This window comes from Aythya ferina, assembly GCF_964211825.1.
Source record: "Aythya ferina genome assembly, chromosome: 1".
Lineage (NCBI taxonomy): Eukaryota > Metazoa > Chordata > Aves > Anseriformes > Anatidae > Aythya > Aythya ferina.
Genome location: NC_140296.1, coordinates 176,865,785 through 176,883,543, shown reverse-complemented (window position 1 = coordinate 176,883,543; position 17,759 = coordinate 176,865,785). Strand labels below are relative to the sequence as shown.

Below are 17,759 nucleotides of genomic sequence, written 5' to 3'. Positions count from 1 at the left end.
AGAGGATATTCAATCATATCTGCAAACATTAAACTGAAGTGTAACTATTATTATACATTGCTGCTTCTCACAATTCAATCAGTATTTACTCAGTATCAGTTTGAGTACAACTTAAAGGCTATTAAAAAAATCTTTTGCTTTTCCATTTAAATACAAGATTGAGATTGCTAGCAGTCATAAAAATGATGCATGAATAGCACTGATATAGCATTGATATAATGTGGGCAGATGATATGCAAGCATCACCAAGAATCTCTGTGCATGCAGCTCTAGTCTCACCTGAAAAAGCCTTGCTAATATTCCTTCCTTTCTGCTCTGATTACATTGTAGACATTGGGAGGGGAATAAATAGCTACCTGCATAAACACCCACGCACTAGCAAGCAAATGGTGTTTTGAAATAAAGATATGCAGATTTATTTTTACCAGAAAGGTGAAATGATTGAATTTGAACCTGAAGGGGTTCTGAGCACATTCTGTCAATAAATCACATGCCAGAACAAATAGATCTGAATACAACCTGCATAAAAATACGCAGAATGCCAAATGGGAGTGTACACTCCTAGTGCATATTTTTATTTAAGGCATTTATACATATGTATATGTGTGGAGAGTTTCAGCTAACTGCTTGCACATCAAGAAATGCATGGGAGATAAAATCCTGTGTTGATGGCTTTGCAATAGGAAGCCACGAACCTGGAACGTCACTGTGCTGCTGACCTTCTGTGATTCACAACAGCATCAGACACTGAAGTAGATGGTCAGTGTCACAAGGAAACTGAAATATTTTTTATAAAAGGACAGTAAGCTGCTCAGAATTTTATACATGTGTATAAGGAGATAATAAAAACAGGTATGAAAAAAAAAAAAAACAACTTTCTGCTTGTTTCTCAAGATTTGTCAAGCTGTCCCCCAGTCACATTGGAATCACAAACAATTCAAAGTTCAATTTTAAAACATATTCAAGTCTAATTATGCCAGATTCCTTTCCAACTATGTCTCAATTTGTTGGGTTAAGTTATAGAAAATTGCTACTTAGAAACCCAGAATCACAGAAATAGTTTATGACACAAAATATCTGAAATATTTAATGTATCTTTGTCAGTCTTCACAAGAATTCATTTTGATAACACAGTGGTGATGGAAGTATTGATTCAAGTTTGCACAACACAGAAACTTCTGCATATGCTACAGAACTGCAGAAAAATACATTTATACAACAAAAGGCAATTTTCCAGCTTCCTTATCCACAAAACAAGATACAATGGTAAAATATTGATATGTCCTGCAAACATGGCAAATGTAACAAAACAAGAAAAAGCATTCAACATTTATGCAGAAGTAATGTTTTCCTCAGGGTCTCTGTCTACAAGATGAATGCTTCCTGTGATCACCGACTCCTCTTGAGCTGAGGTGTTCTCCAGCTGCTTATTTGTGCAATATGGGATGTGGCCACAAAAATACATGTAAATCCACGGGTTGGTACAACTATTTAAATTCCCAAGAAGCATAATAATGGTGAATGCTGAACCTGGAATGAAGTAGTTAAAGGAATAATGGTAAATAGTAAATAAAGTAAATAGTAAATAGTAAATAGTAAATAGTAAATAGAGGTCTCTTCCAACCTAGATTTTCTGTGATTCTGTGAAATAAAGCATTCATACAAGTAAGTAACATTTTCACAATCTGCTGCTTTCTGGTGTACCTGCTCATATATTAATGTTACAGTAATACTGGGAAAATCCCAGTTTTTCAATGCCATTTGTAACTGTCTATACAGCTCTTTTTTGATAGCTGCATTACATTTAAAAGCAATTGCTAACCTGCTACACAGACACAGACAAACACATATATTGATATAACTATATGTAGGGTAATACTCAAATTCACACTGACATAAAGTATTCTTAAAACAAAGATCAGATTTTTTTTTATCAGACAGAGCTATTATTTATATATTTTAGGCTAATATCTTTAAATTTTCAATAGGTGAACTTAAATAATCTCACATACAGAGAGCCTGCCTTCCACAAAGAGGCAAGTATAAGTTTGACATGATTAATCTTGTTTCCAGCATGATGTTCTTTGATATATCTACTAGGCTTTTTTTTTTTTTTTTTTTTAATATATATAAAGAGCTGTTTCATGACTTTGAATTGTCTTGTACTGTACTACAGAGACTCATCAACATGATTTCAATATTCAAAAAAATCAGATTTCTTAGAACACCACTGTTCTATACATTAAATAAAAATATTTATTTTATTACATTGAATAATTAGCTACTTCTTTTCATCTCAAGAGCCCCAAATACTGCTGCTATACTATCTGAAACCTCCAAAAGTCTGAACTAAACCCTTGTCAGAGCATTACTTTCACTGTGCTGTTTGTTAATCATAGAATCATTCACCACTCAAAACACACATATCCTTACTTACATTATGTTTTCATCACATAATATATGAAGTTCTCTGTATCTAATTCGATACAGTAGATAAATAATACAGTAATTTATTTTTAATCATACCCAAATGATCACTGGTAACTTTTACACAAAAGCAAAGTCCACATGTAAAGCTATATGCTAGCCTGCTATGAAATTATTAATGAGGATGGAGAGTATCTTACCTTCAGTAATGACACTTGGGAACCACACAGACCACAGCTGTACAATGAAGAAAGGTGACCAGCAGAGAACATATGCAACAACTGTCACCACTGTCATTTTTACAGTCTTGATCATAGCCTTTGAAATACAGTTCACACTGCTTGCTCGGGATGGCAGGACTTGCTTCTGATTTGTTACTTCATATTCATTCTGTTTTTTCACATATATATTTCTTTTGATTATTTTGCAAATCTTAACCTGGCATGTGATAAGGACAGCTGAGGGAATGAAGAATATAACTACAAAAATCCAAGTCACGTATGCCCTAGGGCCCCATGGTTGAATAAATTCAGCCCAACATTCAAAGATACCTGGAGATATCTCAGTCTTAGAAAAGATAAATACCTGTGGTAGGCTAAGAATCAAGGATATAGACCAGCTGGTGCAAATGGGAATGTTCCACAGAGCTCTCTTCTTTTGGAAAGTGACCATAGGGTAGCAAACTGCTTGATATCTGTCCACTGTCATGACCACTATCATGTAAGTGGAGGCAAACATGCCCAGCAATTGTAGATACTTGATAATTCTGCACAAGAAATCTGGCCCTATGAAAACATCTGTAATATCCCATATAAGCTGAGGCAGTACTTGAAAAAAGGCTACCACTAAGTCAGCTATGCTGAGGTGAAGCATGAATACATACATCCTAGAGAGCTTCTTTCTTCTTCTCCACAACACCAAAATGAGAATAAAATTGCCCACAGACGCTGTCAGAAATATCACCCCCAGTACAGCAATCTCTACTTGAGCTAATTGCTCATCTCTCTCTGGTCTTCCAACAGGATCTGACTTATTTGTCAAACTCAGGAATCTGTGAGTAGAAGGACTTTCAGTCTGATGTGTGCTATCCTGCATAGGAAATGAAAAATTCTTCATAGTGCACGGAAGCTACTCACAGTAGCTGCTACTTGCGACTCAGGTTGACAGCTGTGAAGTGCTGGCTGGCGAATAAACCAGCACAGGTTCAGGTTTCAGGATATCTTTGAGCGAATCTCCTCCTGCTTGTGTGAACCAAAGCACTGGACCTGTGTCTCGATAAAATTCTGCCTTTGCTGGAGTGCAAAAAGGCTTTATATAGGCTCCGAGTCGAGCCTTATGTAACTCCAGAGTCATCTGGTAGGCTGCAGGGACCCGAGCCAATAGCAACGCGAGCCACACAATTGGGTGAAATACATAAATAAAAGGAGAACTTCACAGGCTCGACATAATTAAATTACTCACTTCAGTCAAAAGCCGAACTTGTAAATAGCTGCGGCCAAAATCATGCTCAAATGATATTACTCATGAGAGTTCGCTCAGATATTTTTTACGCAACCCAGGAGTGTGTGCTTCAGCTTAATCAGAAGGAATGTTTGGACGTAGACGGAAAGTTGGGCCCCTGAGCTCAGATGCATCGTAACTGCACTTCTCTGGGCTCCTGGGGCAAGACCACATCCTAAATGCATCACAGACAAAGAGATATATTTTTCCATAGCTTTTTTTTTTTTTTTTTTCCTTTTGGAGGAGGGGTATCTAAGTCACCTTATAGTGAGGGGGAAGAAAAAATAATAATAATAATAATAAAATAAAAGCTTTTAACTGCCCTAAAAATAATCTTATTATTTCAAGAAGGGGGTCAAGCCTTGGATGTTTTTTTTTCTCTGCAAAATGAAAAATAACACGTGAAATAAATTACTTTTAATGGGACTGTGAGTCTACTGAGAATTTAATAGGGAAATAAGTAAAATTCAGTGGGAAATCCAACTGAGGAAAAGGTTTGTACAAGGAAACAGTTTCCTAGGGTCTCTATACTACTAGTGCTAAAGGCTGAGAGGTCATTTTTCACTATCTGATCCTTTTTATCTTTGTGGAGTAAGGCATATCATGACCACAAGAATTCCATTGTTCTTCGATCTTCCAGTGTAACTTTTGCATATTGGTAGTGGCAGATAAGAATAACAATTTTGATTTAATTTCATTTGTTCTCCCTCAGTCTGTCCTCTTAATCACAAAAAGATGGATTTAATAAAAGGAATTAATTCAATATGAAAGATAACACATATTGGTTCGCAACCTTGTCTGAAGCTAGAGCACTCATATCCTTTTGGATAAGGTCAGGGGACTGGTAATTTGAAGTTCTTCTGAAGAGGAAACTGATAAGGTTAAGAGTATACACGCTGTATGTATAGTACACTATACATCTACACTGATTTATCTTTGTGATCATGACTATATTATAAAAGCAGCTGAAAGATGAATAGACATCTTGAAACCGAATGCGTTCACATATCAACAAGGGTAGGGCAAAATTCATAAACAGGATGCTGAACTACAAAGGTTTATAAGAGCAGTGAGATCCCTTTTCTCTCTGTCTCTTTGCCCCTTCCATCCCAGCAGGGGACTGATGTTAATATCTCAAGCAAGAGTAAGAATATGAGAGCAGGCAACAGACAAGCAGGACAGCTTTGGTAAACTTCGCCACTGACAGCAGCTATTACAGCTTTTACATCCTTATCCCAAATCTATCTGAACACTGCTGCAGCTGCCTGAGTCTCCAACAGCTTTTCTTTATGACCATGTTGCAAAGGCTATGAATCGTAACAACTTAATCTAATATACCTGATTTATTATTATTATTTTTTCATAACTGGAAGCCTGTTTGTAACAAACTTGGATTGCTAAGGTTGCTTCTTTTTAGTTTCCCCCCCGGTCTGTAATCCATCCCAATTAGCAGAGAACAGCATGGCAAGAGAGTAAGGGAACAAATGTTCTTGCACTTACCCTCACACTCCCTCCACTTGGTAACTTCCAGGAGAATAACTGAGTTGGCCACAGCCCAAGAATCCCTGGCAATTATTCTGGTTGCAGACACTGTGCTGCAGAGCAGGCTGGCTGATCTCCAACTCTGCCTTCAGATGGAAACAAAATTTCAGGTGTGTGCTTCAAAATCATTTACCCTGGCATCCTCACTCCATGAGTTAACAAAAAGCCAGGTGTGATCTTTGTTCTTCTAGCAGCAGACAGGGTAAACATCTACATCCAGGCAGTGCTGGGACTAAGTGGGTTGAAGCAGGAACATGCTGAATAAAAACTAAGCCCAGGGTCAGGCATGGAAGTTAAATTTACACTTTGTGATCTGAAAGATGATGAAGGAATTATACGTAAAAAGACTACGGTATGAAACACGAGTCACTTCTGGGATAGTATCAAAAGACTAACCAGCATACAGTACCAGAATCAAATCTGTATGATTTTCACAGGGCTTAGTGTACGGGTAGATGTATTTCGAGCAAATGTGCTTTATCACCTACACCTAGAACAAGATCCCTGGGAACATGCAGCTCTTCAGAGGTGTGCTCACAGCCACAGCACACACCGTCTGGGCAGCACATGTGCTGTAATGGGTGTCAGTATGTGGACATGGGCTGAAGGGCAAGCACACTGCAACACGTCGGCCTTTGCTGTGTTTATGGAAAGGGAGGTGGTGCTCCTCGGACAAACTGTCCTAGTGATGTAAGACTCCACTCCATCTTGCATATAATTAGTTCAATATATGTTAATGGTTTCATAACTTTATAATTGTGCCCTTTCCAGTTTTTTCATCCATGCTAGCTGACATTTAGGATAATGTTATACTGAAATTGATTCCACTCTGGGAATATAACTCTCTGAGAAAAGGAAAACAGAATAACAGATGAAAATGTTTAAGCAGTCTTAGCTGTTCTTTTACTCCGATAGTTCCTTCTCCTGTTGCCCAGCTTTGCTTCATTCCCAACCATATCTGTCCAAGTTAAATTCTTTCCCTAAATTATTTACTTTCAGTGGTGTGGGAAGACACATTTTAATTAACTTCTGCTGATTTTCTCAGTATGGGCTCTCATCTAATGTTTGTCAGCTAGCTTGTTTGGAGGGATTCAGCTCACAGATTAATGAATCACACGGCTGAAGTGTGTCCTTCAGACTGGAAGGCCTCTCGGGTCTCTTGTCCAACCTCCTGCTCGAAGCAGGGTCAACACTGAATTCAGACCAGTTCACTCAGGTCTTAAAAACCTCCAAGAGCACAGACCCCACAACCTCCCTGAGTAGCCTATTCTAAACCATTATTGTCACTTTGGAAAATCTTTCCTTATATGCTCTACTGGGCCCTGCACTTAAGGCCCGTGCTTTAGTGGTGAATGGTATGATGCAGACGATGTTCCAGTCTGTCAGAAGATATATGATTATTTGCTACATAAAATATGAGGCTCCATGGCATGAAAGAGAGGAAGGACCTCTTCACAGACAGGATGTGTGCAGCGTGCTGGGGGAGGATCTCTCTGATACCATACAAAAGAGGGGTTCCCAACATCTGAAGGGACTGAGATTTATGATTTACTTGCTACCTGTAGTCTCTTTTGTCCTACCTTACTAAAACAGCTATTTGACCACATCCATTATTGTTGGGCTTTACTGAGATCAAGAGAGGAGCCAGCATCACCTCTCTCCTCCTTACCCCCATGCAGAGAACAAGCCCAGCACACTCAGCCTCCCCTAACAAGTTACATTTTCCAGCCCTCCAACCATCTTCATGGCCCTACGCCAAGCTCACTCAAACTCATTGGCATCTTTCCTGTACTGGAACTACAAAACTGGTGGCAGTATTCCAGGCACAGAATAAAAAGTGTTAATTAAAGGTGAATAACTACTTCCTCTGACCTACAGATTACATGTGAGCTATGTCTCTCAACTCCCATCACAGACAAAAAACATATCAAGCCTTCAGCTAAGTGCTTAAACATAGGTATCGAGTACCCTTTGAGTTTCCTTAGTGACATTGCCCAAGATTCATCTAGCATAGAATTTACCCTACCATTGTGTAAGGACTGTGAAAAAAATTAACTTCTAAAATCTTTTCATGGACTTTCTTCAGTGTATTGGTTCTCAAATTTATCTTGGAAATGATATATAGCCCACTGTTTTGTTATTTCTGTGATCTGCAAAATTCCAACATTATTCAAACAATTATTCCTTCCTTTATCTTTCCTCTAGCATTTGATACTTTATATCTATGGTACTGTCAGGTAATCCATCTTAATTTATTGAGGCTATATAAGATTTTAAGTCAGGTAAACATTTGTTTTCTGTACCTGTAGCTGGCTAATGACTTCAAGTCACTCTGTTTTTCAAGAAGATATTTTCAAAGGTAGCATTAGGCAAACCTCAGCCATAACTTCTCCTATGGCAACAATACTGATTGTATTAGCCTGAGTACCTTAATCATAAAATCACAGAATTACAGAAATATTGGTTGGAAGGGACATTCTGAGGTCCTCCTCCAGAGTATAACTACCTATTGAAGTGGCCCTATCACTCGTTCAGGTCCGACACAGTTTTCAGTTAAGTCTTGAATTCCATTAAGTACAGAAAATCTACCTCTATGGGAAGCTTCTTCCAGTGCTCTTGGTGAAGAATTATTTCATAATGCTCATTCAGAGACTCATTCATTGGCTGCTGTTGTATCATCTGCCACCACTGAGAAGAATTTTGTTTCATCAATTCTGTAGCTGCTCTTAAAGCATTTATAGGCTGGTATAAGTTCACTCCTGAAAAACATCTTTGCCAGAATAAATAATATCTGTCTTCCAAAAACTGCATGAATTGCTCAATGTATTGCAGATATTCTTTGCCAAGCCAGGCACGAAATATATGCTGAAGTAGAATTACATGCATTTCAGTGTTAAAAGCAACAACAACAGCAAAAGCCTTCTAAAGATCATCAGCTCTTTCATTTCATGGCAGACACTATTTATTAAATACAACTTCTGAATATCATAGGATTGCACTCTTTTATTCTGGAATCCATAAACAAGTTATAAAAACTTCCTATTTAAGAAAAGATCAAGCGGAAAACACCGTTGTCTGCTTTTGACTTAAGAAACACAGCTATGGCTCTTTTCCCTGTGATATTCTGTAAATCTAAAGAGCTACTAGATATTGCTACTGTACTCATTAAATCACAAAGAACAATTACATAAGAAACGTAAATTTTTGCATAGTTGGCTACATCACCAAAGGATTTTGGAGAAATCAAAACTGATTTCCTAAGTGGTGATGTGATTCCATTTCTTTTAAAACCTCCAAATGTAAAAAACAACTACCTTAGATCATGTAAGGTGGAAAAGACAAGTGTGCAGTGAAAGATTCAGTTATCAAGAATATAATAGAAATATTGACTTCTTAATATATTTTTATATAAAACATTTACTTAGTAATATAGGGGAGATAAACAGATTTAGCATAGTGTTGCATGAAATTGCTGTAGTGACAGAGAATACATTCTAGAAAATGCATTAAGTAGTGTAAATGTATAAATGTATACTAGTAGCAAAAACAAAAAAAAAAACTCCTTTTGGAAGTAGTACAATTTCTAGCACATGGATTCTTTCACTTACAAGATGAGTGAAAATTGCATAAGTACTCTTCAAGGATTTAGCCTGTATTATGGATGTGTTTAGAACAAGGTAAATTAATATTTTTCAATATTAAAACATGGTTTATTTCTAGATTTTTTCTAGCATATAAACTACTTAATTTTAAGTCATCTTTACCAGACTAAAATTTTGTACACCATTTTGCTGCTGTATTGTTACATTCTCCTACAGTTCTGGTTTCTTTTTAAAACAAACAAGCAAAAACCAAACAAAACCAAACAAACAAACAAAGAAAACCACCACTAATTTAATACTTACATAACACACAAGGTTCTTTGGACCAGGCATAATGATTCACTCCAGCCCTACATATTCAGGAAGTTATTAGAGAGGGACTATGGAAGTAAAGCAGCCTCAAATGCAACAGAGAAATCAAAGGTGCCAACTAAAGACAGAAAAATATACTGAAAACAATATTGCAGAGAGAATGTATTCAGTTATGCAATACAGGCAGCTGCTAACGCTTGTCACAACAGGATAAGACACAAAATGATGAATAGTGTCAATAACTCTATTCCTCAGAAAGAATTAAGCTTTGATTTGGACAAAAGTACTTTTGAGCAAGAAGCAGAACTTTTAGGAAAGCCAAAAGACTATTAGAAAATATATCGGAAGAACCCAAAATCTCATCAATTTTCAATCCAGATAGACTACAAGCTACCTTAAATTTTCAAATTAACATTGTAGTGAACATAGGAAAACATTCTGTCCTGCTAAACTTGTTTATATGGTGAAATTGAAATTCAAACCCTTCAAAGTGGACCAGGCTCTTAGTTGTGCACACACCTATGTTTCGTGTGCATGTGTGCATGTGTGTGCCTATAAATGTATGTGCGTGCAAAAGCTGCTCCCCTATACACAGACTGGATGACTTTCATTTGTGAAACTGTGTTCAGATGAGTGTGCTAATGCTGTATTTAAAGGAAGGAAGAGTTACTTCAGTAAGACAAAAAAAAAAACAAAAAAAAAAAACAAAAAAACAAAGTCTTTATAGTCTTTATATCCTCAAAATGTTGGACTGAAACACATCAAATTACTATTATTACTCTTAGGCAATGTTTTGGACCAAGACTCTCCTAAACTAAGTGCAGTAGGAATTTGCCACGGGCATTAAAGCTGGAGAAAAAACAATAGGTATTGACCTCCTCTGACTTGTAACTCGTATATTGTAGGCACTCGTCACAGAACAGTAACACTAACTACGTAAATTACTACGTGCCTCTTTTTAATCCCTAAGGACATTATGTTCGAGAGAATAACTTTTTAACCTGTTTCAAAAAAACTTTAAACTTTATTATTCACAGTGCTGACCTCATCCTTTGTGCATGTTTCTGATTTCAAAGCTGTTACTGACAGCAGTGTGAGTCCCACTTGGCCTGAAGACTATAACCGGTTTGCTTAATTCACGTAATTGAATTGCTGTGGTAGAATTGTTTTCCACAGCTTGTAGATCATTCTCTAAATAACACCTTCTTCTCATAGCAGCTGTAAAAATTTGTGCAACTTCAATAAATAGTGTTTAGTGGTACAATACTAAGCTTTTACTAGTATTTCGACAACTTTCATCAGGCTACTTTAAGTTGAGACATAAATAAATCATTATAAATTAGGTACGTAGGCTTCTTCCAAAACCTATCTTTTTCATTTGCTGCATTCCAGACAGTCTGGATTCTTCATTAAGATACTAAATGGCCTGCCAGCTCACCTGCCACTAGTGCTGTGGAAAACAATTGACAGATATGGATACCCACGGGAGCCTTACTGAGGCTCTCGACAGAGCTAAGAAAAACGGAGAAATAATGTGTAACTTCAGGAGAAGGAGCTCTGGTTTACAGATGGAATGGTTTTGAAGAAGACTGACAAAGTACTTCTTCCATAGATGAGAAGTTATAAACAGATTTTTTGAACAAAGGGAGAAATGCTAAGATGGAACCCGGTATAGTACTTCGTGGCCTGGTGCAAAGGTCAGACTTATTTCAATGTTTGAATTAAAAATAAAGTAAATAGCAGTGAGTCTGTTTCTCATTGTCTGATTCAGACAATACTGAATCAGCAATAGCAAACAATGAGGACAGTGAATTAATTCCAGTGTACCTAAAGAGACTGTGTGCTTTGACCTCTTACATTCATGCCAAGAGTGTTGTCTGACACTTACACAATCTCTCAACCAGATGCTGCAGTAATGAAATTCACTTCTATCAGTTCTCGAGTACTGAAAAATAACAGAGCAACTATTATAGTAATCACAGTGGGCTGGAAAGGATTTGTAATATGACCTCTAGCATGGGACTGAATTACAAATTCTAAATAATCTCCTGCATTATTCATAATTACAATATAATTATTTGATTACTACATTCTTATTTTTAGCGGCTTGATTTGTAGAATGCACAAAAGCTCTGGTCAAGGCCAGAGACCATTGACTATGAGCTGTGGAGACACAGGAAATCAAAGATGGATATAAAGAACTTTATATATCAATAGAATTGCAAACCCTGATTTAGGGATCCAAACTCATTATATTGTGTAGGAAGCAGGAAACTGCTTGGAAGTAGCAAAGTACGAAAATGAACAGGAGGAGGCATAGCTGAAATCCTATATCCAAACTATAATCTAGAGTCTTAACTCCCAACAAGAGTCTAGTATCTTTACCTACTGGAAACGCAGAGGCTGTAATTCTAAAGGTGTCTTACAACTATTCCTTCAAGGAACACACTGGGACTCATCCAATTCCTTTAAATGGGGTAAGAAAATGAAGATCCCTGGGTAGAGAGAGGAGGAACGGCAGGAATAGGAGAAAAGAGGAAAAGGAATAAGGGCACTGACAATATCTAGTCTAACACTATTCTGAATAGAATACTTGTCCAGGTGATGCAAGAGAATAGGTTCAGTGCTATTTTCAGCCTGAAAAGGCTTAAATACATACTTCTGATTCCCTAATATAATTTCTTGTTTATTGTTTTATTTGCAATGTGGAACATAAAATGCTTTCTTCACCTCTTGTTGAAACTAGATGACTATGCAGAAAAGAATGGAAGGTTCATGGAACCAAGAAGAAACCATGGAAACCAGAGAGAATCTTTAACAGTCCCTTCCAACTCAAACCATTCCATAATTCTATGAAAAAGGGACACAACTCTACAGCCTTGTGGCTAAAACACTCTGATGGGAAGGGGAAGGCCATGCTGGTGTTTGGTCTCGTATGTGCATTTTATACCAAAAATTATTGTATAAGAATCTGAAGAACCAAGACCAGAAGCTATGGCCATCCTTGTAGGTGACTTCCTAAATGTGAGGCAGAAAAGCCATGTTTAGTTTTGCACTTACCTTCTGCTCCAGTACATTTACTGTTCTCATTTGGAACAACCCCAATAGGAAAGACACAATGAGAATAACTGAAGTCTTCTCTGATTATAGTTTATTTGGTTGCATGCACTGCACGCTGCATCACTGAAGGCAGCTAGGCTGGCATGGAACCTGTGCAGCTACAGCAGCAGCACAAAGAGGGAAAGATCAGGTTTGACTTGGTGTGACCTGTTACAGCTCTGTTACATGCACACCACGATGAAGCCTGTACTGGTTACCAGTCCTACAAATGCACCACCCTTCTATGCATAACATGCAATGCAAAGCAGGTTCCTGTACAGCAATCTGGGACTCTCACCTTTGCTAACAGAACCTGGTGCATGCACAGAGAACAAATGCTGTCTCCATGGTGCAGACAGCAGCACACAGCCTGCGAGCAGTTGCACTCATGTGGTGCTACAGCTAGATGAATTTACATTTTGACAAATGATTGAGCATGGACGTACTCTCAGGGACTCTGATCCTCGTGCTAAAGGAATTGCCAAACACTTTTGGAAGACACATCTGGGAGAGGAATGGGGTAACAGCCCAAAATATTAACTGGCTGATAGGTGAACTGATGACATGGTATTTATGACAGCAATTTCCATTAAATTGAGCTTCCTCCGTAATAAATGTCACTTCTGTATTACTTTCTGAGATTCAATAAGGAGCAAAGCAGCCTATTTAGTTTAGAAAAATTATGTAAGATTAAAAATACTAGGTTTTATATAAGGTTTTATATTGCCTCCTTCCTGAATACACTGAAGGCAATTACACAACCATGAGACCACCTGGCAGGGACAGTTGTCTCTGAAAGTTTCTCTTCTGGTTGAGTTGTTTAAGCCTTCTTAAGGTTTCAAGATTTTTTTGTCACTCTTTGAAAAGAGAAAAATATTGAAGGGATGTAACTGAGATAAAAAAGCAATAAGAAAATAATGTAGAAATGTTCCACTTGATTTTTTTGCAGTATTTGTCCCCAAAAAAATATATCCAAATGAAAGGCTGCAGGAAGTGTCCAAGCTGTCATAAGTATCTGTGTCCCATAGTCTTCATTCTTATTATTTTGAGAACTCTCAGTGTATGCTCATTCAAGTCACAAATTATTTTTTCAATATTGTATCTCCAAAAAAAAGGGGAAATGTTTTCTCATTTTTGTCTGCCATCTAGTGTTTAAAAGCAGAATGCCTGTGTTCTGCATTTAGAAAGCTGAAAAAAATGGAGCACTACACAGCTTCTGCCTGTCATGCTATGTTGATGAAAACAGAACACTGCATTTCCCTAAGGCTTAATTAAGATGTTACATTTAAGCAGTTATCTCAGATACCATTACTAGTAGAATACTACTCTAACAATTTATGTTAATTTGTCCTAGTGCTTTGAAATCCTTGGGATAGTTTTTTTTCTGTTTGTTTGAGTGTCTTAGATGATTGTGCTGCATTTCCAGGATACCATCCATAATCGACTGGGCAAGTGATTTAAAAAAAAAGTCTGTATATGCCCAAATGGCATATAATAGGGGTCCAAAGTAATGGGCAGAGCCTCACTTTGGTGCTGATCCATGCCACAGGATGTGGAGTGTCATGGAGTTGAGGAATCAGTCTAAGAGTTAGGAGTCAATCCAATGGTTCAGTGAAGCTTCAACTTGCTTAGGATAAGAAAGAAGTGCGGCACTGGAGGAGGGAGATAGGTGAAGATGGAGGAGAGGGAGAGGGAGAGGGAGAGGGAGAGGGAGAGGGAGAGGGAGAGGGAGAGGGAGAGGGAGAGGGAGAGGGAGAGGGAGAGGGAGAGGGAGAGGGAGAGGGAGAGGGAGAGGGAGAGGGAGAGGGAGAGGGAGAGGGAGAGGGAGAGCTCCATCTGGGGTAAAAATCAGACCCTTTTTATATCCTTGAGATAGTCTCAGGTTACCTATGTAAATGCCCGTCAAATAGCAATGAAGAGTAAAATTTAATTTTGTAAGGAATTCCAGAATGTATTAATTTCAGTGTATCTGTTCCACCTTTTACAGTGAAGGAGACTGTAAGGAAACAGAAAACTTTCATATATTGTAGATCAGAAAAGAGAACCCTAGAAAGACAAATTTTGGAACAATTACTTCTAGTAAATATCCATTTCTTATCCAACTGCCTCACGATGCAATGCATGATGACTTTCTTCACAACCAGCAGTCCAAGGCATATATATAATTGTGAATGCTATAAATAATTCTTGAAATTTAAAAGTATAGTGTAACTATAAATGGGAACAGAATGGACACAATAGTCTGGCTTTGAAATGTCAGAAATCACGTACATCAAAGAACAATTCTTCTTTCATTAAAGCAGGAAGATTTACCACAATTTTTGAGCTATAATTTGATTTACAGTTTGCATCTTATCTACAAAAACATGCATGAGCATATACATTGGGAAAACATTTTGAAAATTTTATTTAAAAAAACATATAAATAAATTACAGGAACAGCACTAATTAAAATCAAACTACTTTAAGTATTATCCTAAACTGGAAACTGTCACAACTGAAGTGACCATTCTGACAAAGTTTAAGCATTGGGAATGCAATCTAATAGAGATCAGCTAACAAAATTTTGATAATCACAACAAATCCTTCTTTGAAGCTTTTCATAGAAAGTATTGAAGCAAAAGTAATTTTTAAATAGCTAATGTACATCCTATTAAAATTAAAATACATCTCAAAATGTGATAAATGTGTTCATTTACTTATTATATGAAAAGTACTGTAAGTGGAGATAGCCACCTTCTGCGTGCCTCAGAGAGATTCACCTTTCTTACCTAAAAAGCAGGCAGTTAGTCAAATGGGATGAATCAACTCTCCTTTAACTATAAGGAGAACTCACAAAATTAGCCTAGTGGAGCTGTCTATCTTTTAGATAAATGAATTGAAACCAACTCTTCTTAAGGTCCCCTCCACAGTAAAGAAAAGGCTAAGCTCTCAAACTGTTTGAGAAGGTGTGGATGCAGAATTTGTGCATGGGAATAGATGAATGTATGCCTTTTTGTCCAGTGTTTTCTTAGTTCTTTTGCTGATTTGTGTGGTTGTTTTGCAAACCTGATGAATCACAGGCCTCTGAACACATCAGATCAGACAGGTACAGCCATCCTCAGGGAGACCTGTGTGGCAAGAATGTCTGGGTTTGCAATTAGACTTGAAATGTGAAATCCCTGAATCTTTTCCTTAGAAGAGGTATGAATCACAGTGGTATATACATGTTGTACATATCTCTGTGGTAAAATGAACGCCTGAGCAAGCACAGAAAGGAATTTTACAAAGACCTTATGGGAAAAAGGTGACTGTTCAGAGCTATGTAAAGGTAAAAGGGACCGCATTATGAACCACATAATTTGCCAGTCAAAGAAAGGCAGGATATGCATGGGCAGCCTGTGGCCAAACTTCCTTCTTACTGAAGTTGTTGGTCTTGTTTTGCGTAATTCTTTGTTACCATAAGAATGCAATTTATCCTACTAAATGCCAGCTCAACTCTTGCTTCAGATGGGCAACTGCTTCTTAAGCCATGGTACAAGATCCAATCCGATTCACCAGGCAGCCAAACAAGGAGGAGTCCTGGGGCATGCAGAACAGCAGGTGCAGCAAGGGAAGCTGCTTAGCCTAAAACCCCTGGCAAAGAAACTACTCCTGTACCATAGCCTAAAATCTACCAGTACTGTGTTGTTCTCATAGCAATAAGTGGCCTTTACCTAAAGAAACTCACAAAACAATGGGCTACCTGCTACCTGCATTACAACTACTTGAAAGTAGGCTGCAGCGAGGAGGGTGTCAGTCTCTTTTATCAAGTGACAAGTGTCAGGAAAAAAATTCTTAATGGAGAGGGTGGTCAAGCATTGGAAAATGCTGCCCGGGGAATTGGTGGAGCCCCTATCCTTAGATGGATGGATGTAGTGCTGAGGGACATGGTTTAGTGATGGGACTCAGTAGGTCAGGCTGAGAGTTAGACTCGATGACCTTTAAGTCATTCCCAACCTAGATGATTCAATGATTCATTTGGTTTAAAAACAAACCTTACAATATATAGTGAAAACCCACACCAAACTAAAGAATAGCCCACAAGTCTTAAAAACATTTGCCAGCAGTAGGCCATCACTAAATAATACAGGTAGGTATTCATCTATGGACAGGGAGTGCAGACCAGACCTGCAGAAGACTGACACAGTCCAGAAAGCAGCAACCTGAAGAAGACCTTGGAGAGAAGATCTGAGTAATTGGGTGCAACCTGTTGGTGTGCTGTGCCATGGAGATTCTGGACAACAAGCAGCTCTCAGAGCCACTGAGCACTTCCCTGAGGTGAAGTGCTTTGGGAGAACTGCCTCTGTGTCTTGCCCTGGTACTCTTAAGATTCATAAAAATCTGAGAGGGGACAAAAAAAGGAACTACAAATTATTCAGTGTGCTATAATCCCCTGGAAACAGAGGGGAAGGCGCTGAGCTCTGCTCTCTGGGGACAGCGACAGGACCCGAGGGAACGGCATGGAGCTGGGACAGGGGAGGGTCAGGCTGGGGGTTAGGGAAAGGTTCTGCACCCAGAGGGTGCTCGGGCACTGGGACAGGCTGCCCAGGGCAGTGGTCACAGCACCCAGCCTGATGGAGTTTAAATACGTGTTTGGACAGTGCTCTCAGACATCGGGTCTGATTTTTGGGTGGTCCTCTGTGGAGCCAGGAGTTGGACTTGATCCTTCTGGGTCCCTTCCAACTTGGGATATTCTGTGATTCATCCAGTATTCAGCAGCTGGAGGATGATGTGATGGAGGAAGTTCAATCCATTTGATTCTGACACTAACTGCAACACACAAGTGACACAAATTCTCCCGGGGAAAGAAAACGCAAGGAAAGGAAATTCACTTTATTCTTTTTAATCAGTAAGAGCACAGACAGGCGACTGGAATCCAGACTCCTACAAGAACCGCTGCCTCTCTGACGACCAGGGCAAGGAGCCCACGACCCACCCCAGACATTCACCGCCCTCCCCTACCACCACCATTAGCTCCGGGCACCCCGGGCGGAGCCCCGTTACAGTGCCCCCTCCCCTCACGGCGCCCCCCCACCGCCCATGACGGCCGTGCCGCCCCGCACGTCGCCGCTCCGCGCATGCGCACCACCCCTCCCCGCCATCGCCTTGCCCTTTCCCCGCCTGGCACTGCCCCGCCCACCCTGGCCTCAGCCGCTTCCGGCGGGCTGCGCACGGCGCATGCGCAGCGGCGCGGCCCAGCTGCTTCCTGCGCTGCTGCGGTGGGGGGCGGCCGGTGGGGGGGGAGGGGGCCGGGCC

At 39.1% G+C, this 17,759-nt stretch overlaps 1 protein-coding gene across 1 annotated transcript; it reads right to left on the bottom strand.

Moving 5' to 3' along the window:
• Positions 1-1,057: 1,057 nt before the first annotated feature.
• On the bottom strand, positions 1,058-3,704 carry LOC311431135 (arg8-vasotocin receptor-like). Its single transcript, XM_084508388.1, has 2 exons — positions 2,628-3,704; positions 1,058-1,530 (listed from the first exon to the last, which is right to left on the bottom strand). The coding sequence occupies exons 1-2, from the start codon at positions 3,541-3,543 to the stop codon at positions 1,331-1,333; spliced, it is 1,116 nt and encodes a 371-aa protein (XP_084364514.1). The 5' UTR covers positions 3,544-3,704; the 3' UTR covers positions 1,058-1,330.
• Positions 3,705-17,759: the final 14,055 nt, after the last annotated feature.

Coding starts and splice junctions, on each gene's coding strand:
- LOC311431135 (XM_084508388.1), bottom strand. CDS start 3,543: ATGAAGAATTTTTCATTTCCTATGCAGGATAGCACACATCAGACTGAA. Junction 1,531..2,627: donor CCCAAGTGTCATTACTGAAG/GTAAGATACTCT, acceptor ACTTCATTCCAG/GTTCAGCATTCACCATTATT.